The sequence below is a fragment of the Adelges cooleyi genome, unplaced genomic scaffold (assembly GCF_023614345.1).
Source record: "Adelges cooleyi isolate 19-005CV unplaced genomic scaffold, UGA_ACOO_1.1 ACOO_flye_CR_arks_rails_tigmint_CR_PRNA_30, whole genome shotgun sequence".
Lineage (NCBI taxonomy): Eukaryota > Metazoa > Arthropoda > Insecta > Hemiptera > Adelgidae > Adelges > Adelges cooleyi.
In genome coordinates, this window is record NW_026095971.1 from 16,012,674 (window position 1) to 16,025,758 (window position 13,085).

Below are 13,085 nucleotides of genomic sequence, written 5' to 3' on the forward strand. Positions count from 1 at the left end.
ACAGCTTTGTTGTATCCAGCTATTAATATGCTGCTTATCCCACCGATGAATGATACTCGTATAATAACTGATGCTTTTGCTCGACGTCCTATGTCAGATATTAGATCAGGAGGCATACCAACAGTATCAGACCTTGAACTAGCAGATGTGTGTAAAACATTGTACTTGGAACCTAATTAAAGTTATTTACTTTTTTTCTATAAGCTATACTAAATATTTTTTTAAATGTTAAAATCTATGGATTTTTAAAAATATACTGTAAATTGTTTCCAAGCCGAGAAATAAGTAGGTAATAAAGTTTCTTTTGAAGGCTAATAAACAAATGTTATTTTAGAATGTAACATATATTAAGGCACTGTTAATAAATATTATTTACTTATCCTAATTTATTTTGTTTCTTTAAAACAACAATGTTGTATGTCTAATAATAATTCCCATCACTACAAATAGCAAATAAAAAATTGACTATTCAACAAATATACAGTATAATGATTTTCAAATAGATAACTATTGAAATGGTTAGAAAAGTTGTTTATAATTAACAACTAGTTTAACTTACAATTGGTAGGTGAATATAATGATAAAATACAAATAGGAACAAAAGGTAAAATGTATATATTGGTATTAATTAATTAAAACATGTATAATAGATAATATTATATAGCGTTAGTAAATTTTAAATAATAATTTATTCCAATTTCCACCAAACTATTTGGTGGCATTTGACAGCCAGTCTGTGACAATTGTTTCGTGTCGCTCTAACCATTTAATATTGTTAGATACAGCTTCAAGAGCAGTTTTTCGGCCAGATGCACCAGCACCAGCCTCTGGATGTTTATTGAAAAATTCTTTCATCTGAAAACAATATAAAGGTGTTAAATTATTATTTAAGTAGAGGTATGGTTTTTTTATTTAGTAATATTTGTACCTCTTCTAGACGTCTTGGAGTGTTAAAATTGGCACAAACTGAAGGAATAAGTCTTCCAAATGCACGATCATTAAGAGTAAAGCGATCTACTAAATATTTCCACTCATCCCTTAAATAATGAAAAAAATATATTATATAATATAAAATTACTTGATTAATTATTTTATTGAAAAATCAAATTATAATTACCTTAAGAAGTCCCACAGTAAAGGAGATCCAGATGGGTTTCGCCCCATGTTAATTAATAGAATGAAATAATCTTGTGAACGGATATAACTTTCATTTTTTGCTAGCTGTAATAATCTAATGAAAATAAAAAATACATCAAAATTAGCTTTAACTATGGTAAATTTTTTAAAAAATCAGGTGAATGATAGATTTTGACTTCCACGTGTCTTATTCAATTGTACACATTAAATAACCATAAATTATTTTATAAGTAAAATTAACATACTTTACCAGCCAGACTACTGTAGAATAAGTTTTTTTTTTTTATAATTTTACAAGAACTAAATAATGAAAAAATATAACCCATATATCTGTTCATGTATTTTTAATGACATGTAGAGGCAAGAATGTTAATCTTTGATTCCCAATATTTGTACACGGCGTATAATGCTATTAGTGCTATAATATATTGCTCAATTTCTCAAAAAAAAAAAAAAAAAGGCACTTATTGTGCCTCCTTATTGTATGTAAGCGCCTATATAAGAGTTTATTATGGGCGAATCTATACATGACATCCATATACGGGGTGGGGTAAAAGATATGCATCGGTTTTTAAGGGCTGCAGAAAAAAAAATATTCAACTTAGAGAAATTAGGTTTATATTGTTCGATTCAGTAGATAATCTAGTTTCTTACATTCAGTTTTAATGATTACATCAGTAAAATGGCGACCATCAGCATTGTGCACTCTTGAAGACGATTGCCGAAGTTTTCAACCGCTTGTCGGCACATTCAGATGGGTAAAGCCATTATTTCCTCCCTAATTCTCATCTTAAATTCTTCCAGGTTGTGTGAACGATGTTTAAAAACCTTTTCCTTTAGGTATCCCCAAAGAAAAAAGTTGCAAATGCTCAAATCTGGTGAGCGCGCAGGTCTGAAATTGAGACAAATGTTCCCCGACCACCTGGTTTCTAAAGGAAAAAGTTTTTAAACATCGTCCACATAGCCTGGAAGAATTTAAGATGAGAATTAGGAAGGACATAATTGCTATACCCATCCGAATGTGCCGACAAACGGTTGAAAAGAGGCTTCACCCTGTGGGATTCTTATAATGAGTGGACTTTTTGGTTAGTTTTGGCCTAAAATTTGAATGACCCGTTAGGCATTACAGCCGTAGGCGATAAAGTGGATTTTTTTTATCATAAATTTAATTATATTTTATTGTTAATCTTACATTTATTTGGTTATGTATATTCTTATTTGTCTTTTTATAGGTCTTGTGAAAATTTTCCTGTCATTATTTGTAAAAACATTTGTTAATTCATTTAAAATTTAATATGTATTATTGTTTACTGAACTTCCTGTGCCTTTTGGGCAAAAATAAATAAATAAATCAACATTATAATATATTAATGTTATTAATGTCTTAAATATTTTGAAATTGAGTGGAACACGAGAAAGATGTTTTTAAAATATATACCTTTTTTTTTCTTCAAATATTGAACACTAAAAACTAATGTTTTCATCATAATAAAAAAATGGGCCGAGTACAATTAGTATTTCTTTTGAAATTTTGTATTTAACTTTCCAGTGGGCGCGCTATTTGTGATAACATGAGTAGTTGCACATTGTATAATTTACAACAGCGATAATCATACATCCAATTTACTTGTATCAAATATTGTTGCATTTACTGTACCTTAAACCTTAATTTAATAATAGGTTTTAATAAAAGCAATATACACACACAAAACATAAACATAAACAACAATCTAAGTAAAACAAAAATTGTAAATACAAAGCAGTTAAAAACAACAGTAAAAAAAATGTCTGTAACTAATATTAAATAATGCTTCTTGAATTTAAAAAAGAAAAGGAATTTTGTCTATACCCTGTTCGCTGAGAGAGCATGCCGGGTTTGCGCATGTAGACTGAAGACTAAGGCTGGCAGACAGGGCGCACTCCGGGGGGAACGCTAGTCACACTGGGTGCGGCGCGGGGATGCGCAGAACAGCTAAATTTCATTGGGTAGCGGCATGCTCTCTTAGCGAACAGGGTATAGGTAAAATATGATTTTCTTTTGGTTCCAGAGTAATGATTACCAATTCGGTGGTACTTACGAGAAATTGCTTTTTTGAAAATAAAAATACTTATTGTACTCAATACTTATCCCATTTTGAAACTATGATGAAAACATTTGTTTTGGGTGTCCAATTCTATAGGAAAAGTTTTATAAAATTTCATCTTCATGTTTCACTTATTTTTGATGTTTGAGATTGCGCCAAAGTTAAAAATAAATAAAAACTAGGGGTCCATTTTTGGACAAACTAAACAAAAAAGTCCATTGGTCAAAATTTTCCCACAAAGTGGTGGTTTCTTTTTTATTGTATACAATAATATTGTTATATGTTAAAGTAAATGGAAAAAGTTTTTTTATCTAATCTAATGATCTTAAATATGAGACTAACCTGGTTAATATCCATGGTTCTTTCACAGCGGTTAAAGCATACATTAATTTTACTTTTTCTTGAGGTTCGTTTTCATTTAAATACATTTTCCATAATTGATTCCATTCGTCAACATTCCCACTAGCCATTCCTAAAAATAAATGAGCGGTGGAGAAAATGTTTTCAGATACTTGCTTTTTTTAAAATTTTATTGATTACCATAATAGTAAACTACACTTCTTATATCTGGATCTGGCTTAACTTTATCAGTTAAGTATTTTTTAAATAGTTCCAAAGCTTTTACTTGATAACTCGGCAAACCAACTAAACAACCCAAATTAAGAATGACTCCTCGTATTTTTCGTTCCAAAAAGTTTCTGTCATTTGAATCGTTCCAGAAGTCTTGTTTAAGACTAACCAATAAGTTTTGAATATATTTCTATAAAAATATAAAAAAATATTTTAAAATTATTATTAGAACTGTAACATATTTTATCTAGCTATTAGTATTTTCTTACATCCAAGTTGTAATGGGCTGGTCGATAATATAAATTTATCCTTAAATTGATCAAGTTAGACGCCGCAACATACCATGGTACATAATGGTCTTCGGATATTAAATATCTAGTCATATCTAGAGCAATACTGTATGGTGAATGGCTTGCTTCAGCTAAACTGAATGCATCGTGAATCAAATTTGATCGATCAGCAGCATTAAGAGTCTAAAAATAAAATAATGACTTGTATTTTATTTTTCCCTAGCTTTTTTCAAAAAAACAGCTGGGATCAGCCAACCAAATCTTTACTTTACAAATTTCTATGTTCATCAATATTGCTCTATTTATTCGACACATCTGAATGTCTAAATATCCAGCTACATGTTTTTTCCTAATACCTTCTACTTCTCGATCCATCTTTACAAATTGCTTTTAACAATTTTACATTTTTCTTTCACTCAAAATAACACTTTTTTTTCACACAGCACTTCTATAGCCTCTTTCCGCTCCTAATTAAACCACATTTTATTTAACTTGCCATATAGTTTTTATTATTATGTTCCCTATAAATTATCCCAAATACATCATTAAATTGATTTACTTTAGTTAACAATTGTTCTCTAAGTAAAATAATATATTGTGTTTTGGTCTCTACCACTTACATATAACCTCCACATTACTATAAGTATTCTTTTTTAGACATATTTAATCTCAAGCTATTCCATGGCACTTTTATGCATTATATCTACATTATCTGTAAATAAAATAAGAACTATGTTTTATAATTATAATTTATAAAAACCAATTACGTTAATATTGTTTTTTAACAAATGACTCAATAATGCCCAATCGTTTTCAGAATAATTCACCATGTAATATCCCACTTGTCTATGATTAAATTTTATCCATTCTGCGTTCGAGATATCTATATTGACTTTAAAAAAAAAAATTAATTATAATTCTTAATCTTGCTACATATTTTATTAAAACTTACTAGTGTTTTGATCTTTTGTCAACCAAACTTTGTGTACTATTTTATCATTTGAAGTAATATAAGTGATTGGGATTTCCCATTTATATTTGTAGAGAGATACATCAGAGGAATATTCAGCATTTGGATCAGCCAAAAAACGCTGCTGAGTCAATGATAACTTAGTTCCATTTCGAACAACAGATACCACTGGAAATCCTGCTTGACGAGTCCAAGTGTCCATCACCTTATTATATTTTAGGTAGGTAATATTTAAATATATTGTACCACATTATAGATTACCTATTATTTACCTTTTTTACATCAACAGAATTTTGGGCTGCAGCTTGTAATTCTGCCCATAAATCATCAGTTTCGGCATTGCTAAATTTATGACGTTGTAAATATGCACTAACGCCGGCTCGAAAAACCTCTTCCCCGAGCATTCCTTCTAACATACGTATAACAGAAGATCCCTTCAAATAGTTAAAATTTTAAAAATACTTAAGTTTAAGGTACAAAGAACTAGATAAATTATTCAATAGATATTCTAAATCTACCTTATCATATGAAATACGATCAAAAATTTCAGTTATCTGATCTGGGTGAGAAACATCTTGAACAATAGCGTGTGAACTAAGTTTGTCATCTAAAGATTGTACGGGTTGCAAACTATGTACCAAAAAAATGGTATCCTGAGAATATAATAAGATGTTTAAAAAATGTACAGTTACAAAAATTACCTTTAAATAAAATTATAAATAATATATTTACAACATCCCAATCTGGATGAACAACATTTATTGCTTTAAATTCCATGTACGAAGCGAAGCCTTCATTGAGCCAGAGGTCATTCCACCATTTCATAGTGGCTGAAAAATAGGGACAATTGTTACATGGCAGTTTCACAATTTCAGATTAACACCAAAATGTATGAATAGTTATTTACTTACCAAGATTTCCAAACCACATATGTGCCAACTCATGAGCAACAGTCAATGCTACTTGTTCTTTGTTAGTAATAGAACTAACACTTTCTTTGTACAAAACACTCGTCTCTCGAAAAGTTACAAGACCCCAATGTTCCATAGCGCCAGAAACAAAATCTGGAATCGCTATGAGATCTACATAATAATGAAAATTGTCAAAAATGAGTAATTCATACTGTATTTGAATTAATAAACACAATTATTAACCTAATTTAGGTAATGGATATTGGATGCCAAAATAGTTTACATAGAAGTTTATAGATTTAAGACCAACAAATTGAGCATATTTCATATTGTCTGATTGTCCACGTCTAGCATACACTGTTAATGGAAATCCTTGGTCTGCTATAACAGGCTCAAGCGATTGAAAATCACACACTATGAAACACGCAAGGTACGTAGACATTGGTACAGTATTCGCAAAATTAACTGATGTCAATCCATTCGACGGGACATTCGGTTCTTCAGACTATAAAGTAAAATATAAAGCGTGTTGTAGACAATTTTAAACACAATGTATCAAAACATACCTCTTGATTCATGTTGGACAATGCAATATAGTTATTACTAGATGGCCGAATAAGGCTTATCTTAAACTTTGATTTAAGTTGAGGTTCATCAAAACATGGAAAGGCTAGACGAGCATAAGTGGGTTCAAATTTTGATGTAGCTATAAACTTTTGTTCCTTAGTTTCAATGTCTGTATACACACTACGATAAAATCCAATTATTTTACTGGTTAAACTGCCTTCAAATTTTAATTGCAGTTTATGTTCTCCAACACTCAGAGCTTTGTCAGGAACAACAATCCAAGATTCATGTTCAGAATATGGAAAACCTTTTACAACACTTGAATTCAATACAGTTTCTTTTATATTCAACCCTTTTGAATGTAATTTAATATAATTTTGAGTACTATCCAATGTCAATATAATGTCGACAGAACCTGTGAAAGTTCCGTGTTCAAGATTTGGATGTAAATTAATGAAATACTGTGTTGGACGAATGTACTGAGACAGACGATGTGTTAATTCCCATGGTTTTCCAGACATAACCATCTAAAATTGAAAAATAATAATTTTAAATTACTTTAAATAATTAAAATTTATCAAAAAACAATACAGTAATATTGTTAAGATTTGTAGTAAAATATCAAAAGTTGTTATAACACATTTTTCGTAAAAACACATTAAAAGCTTTAAAAAAAAATGTATTACTCTAGTGTTACTAATAATATAAGAAAAGTATTTTTAAAAATTTAATTCAGTAATTTTACTACAGATATTTGACTTACAAAATATAGTAAAATATTTACTAAATAAAAACTTGAAAAATAATAACAATACAATAGTTTTCTTTTTTTTTATTGCTCACCTCCATGATTTTCTGCATAAAATAGTAATAAAACCAACTATAGTTAAATTACTATAAGTAAAAATTACTATATCCTAAAAAGACGTGTTTGCTGAGTATTAATCACTTCATTAAATAAATAATAATGACTTAATGATTTACCAATGGGTAATGGCTATTGATTAAAACTTATAAATACAGTTTTTTATTAACTTTAAGTGACTATGAAATAATAAAGGTTTTAAAAAACTAACTAAAGAGTAAAGATCCAGTCATTCTATAATTTGATAACTTATCTATAACTGGTCATCGGTATTTTATTATGTGATAATAATATTATGTTATTTTAACTACCAGTACCGGCATAATTTATACCGGAGTTAAAGGTTTGGTGACCTAATCAACAATTTATTATTATTAACATTGATTACTACTTCAGTTGCATTTTAAGTTTTAACTTAATCGATTTCGTATGTTATCATAACATCTTATATTAAATTTTAATATTAATATTTTTTTAATTTTCACCCGTAAACACATTAAAAAAAAAACATTCGTTTTTGGGAAAATTGCCTACTCAAAATTCATTAAAACCTTTTTTAATTCAAATTTCAACAAACGAATCATTTGTATAAGTTTTGTTCTGGGTAACGAGTTTTGGACGAATAGATATATAACGTTCAAATCATTTGAATGATTGCCTAGTAGAGTTACCGGATTTTACTAATTTTTAATAATAATAATCCGTAGGTATTCTGGATGACAATAGGTACAACAATCAATTATTAGTTTTACAAAATCAGTTGTATTTTATTAGAGTAGAAACGTTTTCTTTATTTCTTTTTTTTGAGCTTAATTTTGGGACTAGAAAAAGTAAAAATTATACGGAAGGTAGATTTAGAGTAGGACTACAACATGTATATTTTTCCCAGAAATCTTTGGTCAAACTTGGACTTAATAAAAAACCAAATAAAAATAAAAGTTATAAAATTAATATGGTCAGAGGCGTATATACAATTTTCTCGAGGGAAGGGATATGAAATATTTTTTTTGGAGCTTAATTTTTCTTAAAGTATCATAGACTTTTTTAGTTTTTTCGGGGGCAAGGTACCCCAAAATTAATAATAGTCCCCCAAAAATATGTAAAATATGCTCATGTCCTAGCCAAAAATAGTCTATCATCAAAAAATAAAATTGGGTTTAGCTCCTTTTACCTTTGAAGATTTTGACTTCAGTAACTCCCGTGTTAGTGTAAGGCATTTAATAACAATGAACATAATAATATTTATACTTTATTTTATTCATAAGGTTTTACCCGGTTTCGCCAGGATGGTCCTATTTTTAATTTATTTGTTAATGTTGTGATATCACTCACAGGATAACAAAGTGAATAAATATCGGTATATATTTAACTGTTAAAAATATATACCTACATATATTAGTAGATTAGTAAGTCGCCTAACAGATTACAGAATACGGGATCTGTTCTGTGTATACTTAAGTCTTATAAAAAAAAAGGGCAAGGGAGGGGATCTATCCCACATATCCCCCCCCCATAAATACGCCACTTGAGTATGGTTAAACGCGAAAAGTCTACAGGGGAAAAGCCCGAAGCAAAGTGAAGACTAGTTGTGAAAAAAGCTAGCTACAAAAAGATAATTACATCTCACGCCTCACATTCAGATGAATGTGAGTCGTAAGATGTAATTTAGCAGTTGCGTACGTGTCCCATACTTTGTATCAGACTTATATATGTATATTATATATGTATAGACCGCAGGCTTAAAACATTAGACCCAACTATTTGTATCCACCAAGTTAGGTAGTTTTAACCCAAATTATTTAATTTAGATATTGGTTTTCGAGTGTTCATAATTGTTTTTAAGTTAAGGGCGCTCACATGGAAGGGCAAGGGGGGCAAGGGCGCCCTTGGTATTGAATACTTGGTTTGGTTTAATTATTTCTGGTTTCGATTACCCACTTTTTAGGGCATGAGATATCAGGTTAAAAGTCGTTGTTATTACTGAAGAAAAGTTTTTTGAATTTACCTATTTAGAAGTTTTAAACATCTTAGTTATCATTTTTAGCTTCTATGCGAAGCTGAGAAGGTATTGTTTTTACAATTATGTATTTTAATTTTTGTGTCTAGACCCTCGATATGATTTTTTAAACCGTTGAACCGATTTCTTCGTGTAGCAACTTTTATAGATTATAAATCATACTTAAAAGGTATTTAAATAGGCCAAACATTAAAAAAATTCACTCTTTCCCCTTCACAATCGAGAAAAACGCCCAAAAAGATCACATATTTTTCAACTTAAAATTACGATACCCTATAACTTTTTTAAGAATAGTCGATTTAGTTCCAAATTTGTATGGAATATTCTTTAAACATAGTACATTATTACTACTGACAAGGGTGCCCGCAGATGAAAATTCAGGGGGGAGGGCTGGCTATGATTTTGTAATATATTTTAAAAATTTGGGATATTGAATATACATTTTTTTAACTTGCAGAGAAGCTAGGGGAAGTTGTCCTCCCCCCCCCCATGTGGGCGCCCTAGACTACGAGTACACATTTACAAACCAACAAAATATCATAAATCCTTTCACCCTTAAAGGGATATATATATTTTATTTTCTATATTTCACTTATTCAAGTAAAGTTTTAGGGATTTAGCCTTTAGGTCTGAAAATTTGACTTAAGGTAGATCTAGAATAGAACTATAACATATACAATTTTCTCAAAAATCTGCAGTCAAACTTGTTTTTTTTTATTAACGAAAAACCCCAAAAAGAAAAGGGAAAAATTACACTGACCGTAGTTAATTTCCCGGTAGCTATGTGTAAATGACAACAGGTAATAAAAATATTTTCATTTTATGGTTAATTACGATAATTGGGTAACTAAGGCAATACATTTTTATAGAAAGACGATCAACTCTAATGGTATCTAATTCTAAAAATGTATTTTTAAGCACATAATTGTCATTAGGTACAATGATTTTATCGATATTTGTATTTTGATCTGTGTACACTAGACCTCCCTTACTACTGCTACTACTGGCGTTTATTTAAAAGTGATTTTATCACTTTCAGCTATAATAATTCTTGTAGATCTGTGACGTCCCCGTCCCTACTGTACCCCGATATTTTGTTAAAATTGTTTTTTAACGCTTTTATCACGCTGATAAATATTAACCTAATGAAGTTCAAATTGATATACCGGAAATACTTATTTTCATAAAGTTATTATTTACTAGTTATAGCTAAGCCATTTTATCTGCCTTTGGTTTTTTTTTTGTTTTATTAAAGAGCCTCTACATAGTCTAAGACGGCCCTGACTAAAATACATGTGGGTTTTTTCATTACTTATACCCCGTTTTGAATGATTAAAAAAATTCAATGTATAGGGTTAACTTATACTGCAATATAAAAAAAATTTTAATTTTTTTTTTGTCTACGCTTAATGGGTTTGTTTTTTGAGTTTTGCTTCTTAAAAGAGGACTCTGGAAAATTTGTTTTTCAAATCTCGGGATGGGAGTAAGACCAATAAAGAACGCATTCTTATCGAAAATAGAACAACTTGGCATTCTGTTCGTGTATGTCGACTGTGTAATTTTTATATCCATTGATAGCCAATAATGTGGGTTCGAATTTTCTCTAAAATTTTACAAGTATGATTACAGTTTGTCTAAATGAACTAATAAAAAATTGTTAGTGATTGGATTTCATTTTGAAGAGAATCTTTTCCCCGTGATCTGTTGAACCCCTAGACTTTGAAACTAGCACAGTCTATACTTTAGGTAGATGGCATAGATAAAGTTTGTAAAACGAATGCACTGCCATTTTTCTAAAAAGGAATGAATCAATGAATACATTCTTAAATTCTTTCCAAACACTGATTTTTAATGGGAAGGATCGCATCGGATACGTATGTTATATACACTGCTCACCGGTTTGTCACGAGTCAATCGGTCAGGGGTCCTGTACGATTGTCCTAAACCGCCGTTATCCGTTTTCATGGCAACAATGACTACAACGATAATTGCTGCGATCAAAATCAACGAGCTGGAAAGTCTAAGCGACGTAACAATAGCTGCCATCTCTCCCTTGACCGAATAACCGGAACTTTTAAAACAACCGCACTCGACGAAGCTCAGCAATAAAACGTTTTATCTTGTTATGCACCTGATTAAACAATATGATATTTTGCAAACGCGTAGATTACATCTAATATAATATAATACCTGTGATTGTTATCGATGAACAATAACTACAACCAATTACAATAATAATCATGACAACCGCGCGCGTTCGTTAGCTCTCGTTTGCCGACCGGTGTAAATATTGATGATCGTTTTGTCGACCGCCGACCAGGAACAACCGGCGATAACCGAGCACAAATATACCTAATATTGTATATTGTATAATTATTATAATTTAAACGGACTTTGAACGAATAGAAAACGATTTTTTTTTTGTTCTTGTCGACAGACGTTTTTTGTACACTGCGTGGTGGATCGTAATCCTGGTTGTCGCTGACAGAAGTTTAGCGGTATCAGAGAAAGTGTGGAACTAATTTAAAATCAATTTAGCAATTGACCTTCCGGCGGTCATCATAATAACCGCGTGTCGAATGCGAGAGTAAGATAGAGAGGGAGGTAGGAAAATGAGACGGAGAGAGCCATAAATAATTATTGTAACGATTTATGAATTTAAGAACATTGAGCAATGACGCATGTGTACCACAGCATGAGGTTCGATTGCAAATAAATTCTCTATGGGTACCTTATATCGAAAATGTTAAAAGAATTAAGAAACAGCATTAACCATTTGTAATCAGGTGTATATATTGAATGACAGTAATCGGATTCGATAAAAGGTATTTTGCTTCAGAAAAAACATTTTTTTTTGTTGGAAAGAAAATTGAGTACTTTACCCGTAACTATATCTGGACCCTTGATTGTTAGTAAAATTTTAGGTTAAAATCTAAACCAACTTAAAACTCAAAATAATTGTATATTCATTTTTTTTTCTAATATATTTTGTATTATTTATCATAATATTTTTGTTAAAGACTTTCCTGTTTTGGTCCAGACTCCAGAATCGAATTGTACTGACCCTCCTATTATTGTAGGGCTATGGCGCTGAATTTTAGATTCGTGTCAGACGTTACTTGCACCTCTGTGTGATCAATTACTTTTCGAGATATAAGATGTAATTAGATGGCAGGTTCCTAATCAGAGGTATCCGCTTACGCTTAAGGGCCTCATTTATTTCTATTAGAAATTAAATAAATACCTTAGTTTAATTTTAAAGACCGTTTCTAGTTTGAATTGTTGAAGTCGCACAATTTTTATTTACAAATAAGAAAATAAGTTTTGAATACTTTTGACAAGGTACCTATCACAACAAAAATTGTACACTTTTCAACATAAGCGTATACGCATATAGGTACACTATACATATATACTCCACACGTCTTGCTCAGATATTTTTCTAGAATAGCAATAACGATACTATTTAGTAATAACAATCAGTGGAGTAGTTATGGGGGGGGGATGATGGGGATAGATCTCCCCCCCCACGTTCTTTTTTTATGTTAGACTTATGATATATGTAAAGTAGAAACATAATAGCTTTAACCTACCCCGTCCTTATCTTAGTTTTCAAATTGTACCTATCATATGCAATAAGCCACGCGGAAAACTAGTTTTTTTCCAATATTTAA

General features: G+C 30.4%; 1 protein-coding gene across 4 annotated transcripts; it reads right to left on the reverse strand.

Annotated features, from left to right (window-relative positions):
* Window positions 1-592: 592 nt before the first annotated feature.
* LOC126837994 (glutamyl aminopeptidase-like) lies at window positions 593-11,858 on the reverse strand. Of its 4 annotated transcripts, none has more exons than XM_050572047.1 (16): window positions 11,602-11,857; window positions 11,308-11,542; window positions 6,529-7,056; window positions 6,206-6,467; window positions 5,963-6,133; window positions 5,784-5,881; window positions 5,570-5,704; window positions 5,324-5,485; window positions 5,034-5,256; window positions 4,849-4,973; window positions 4,061-4,264; window positions 3,762-3,981; window positions 3,564-3,693; window positions 1,118-1,231; window positions 929-1,037; window positions 593-855 (listed from the first exon to the last, which is right to left on the reverse strand). In XM_050572047.1, exons 2-16 carry the CDS (start codon window positions 11,455-11,457, stop codon window positions 709-711), a joined length of 2,778 nt encoding a protein of 925 aa, XP_050428004.1. In that variant the 5' UTR covers window positions 11,458-11,542; window positions 11,602-11,857; the 3' UTR covers window positions 593-708. The 4 variants fall into 4 exon arrangements, with proteins under 4 accessions (XP_050428004.1, XP_050428006.1, XP_050428005.1 ...); XM_050572049.1 differs by lacking the exons at window positions 11,308-11,542; window positions 11,602-11,857 and adding exons at window positions 7,373-7,446; window positions 7,514-7,532; XM_050572048.1 differs by lacking the exons at window positions 11,308-11,542; window positions 11,602-11,857 and adding an exon at window positions 7,373-7,606.
* Window positions 11,859-13,085: the final 1,227 nt, after the last annotated feature.

Coding starts and splice junctions, on each gene's coding strand:
- LOC126837994 (XM_050572047.1), bottom strand. CDS start 11,457: ATGGCAGCTATTGTTACGTCGCTTAGACTTTCCAGCTCGTTGATTTTG. Junction 5,486..5,569: donor ATCGTATTTCATATGATAAG/GTAGATTTAGAA, acceptor AACTATTTGAAG/GGATCTTCTGTTATACGTAT. Junction 4,265..4,848: donor TGTTAAAAAACAATATTAAC/GTAATTGGTTTT, acceptor TTTTATTTTTAG/ACTCTTAATGCTGCTGATCG.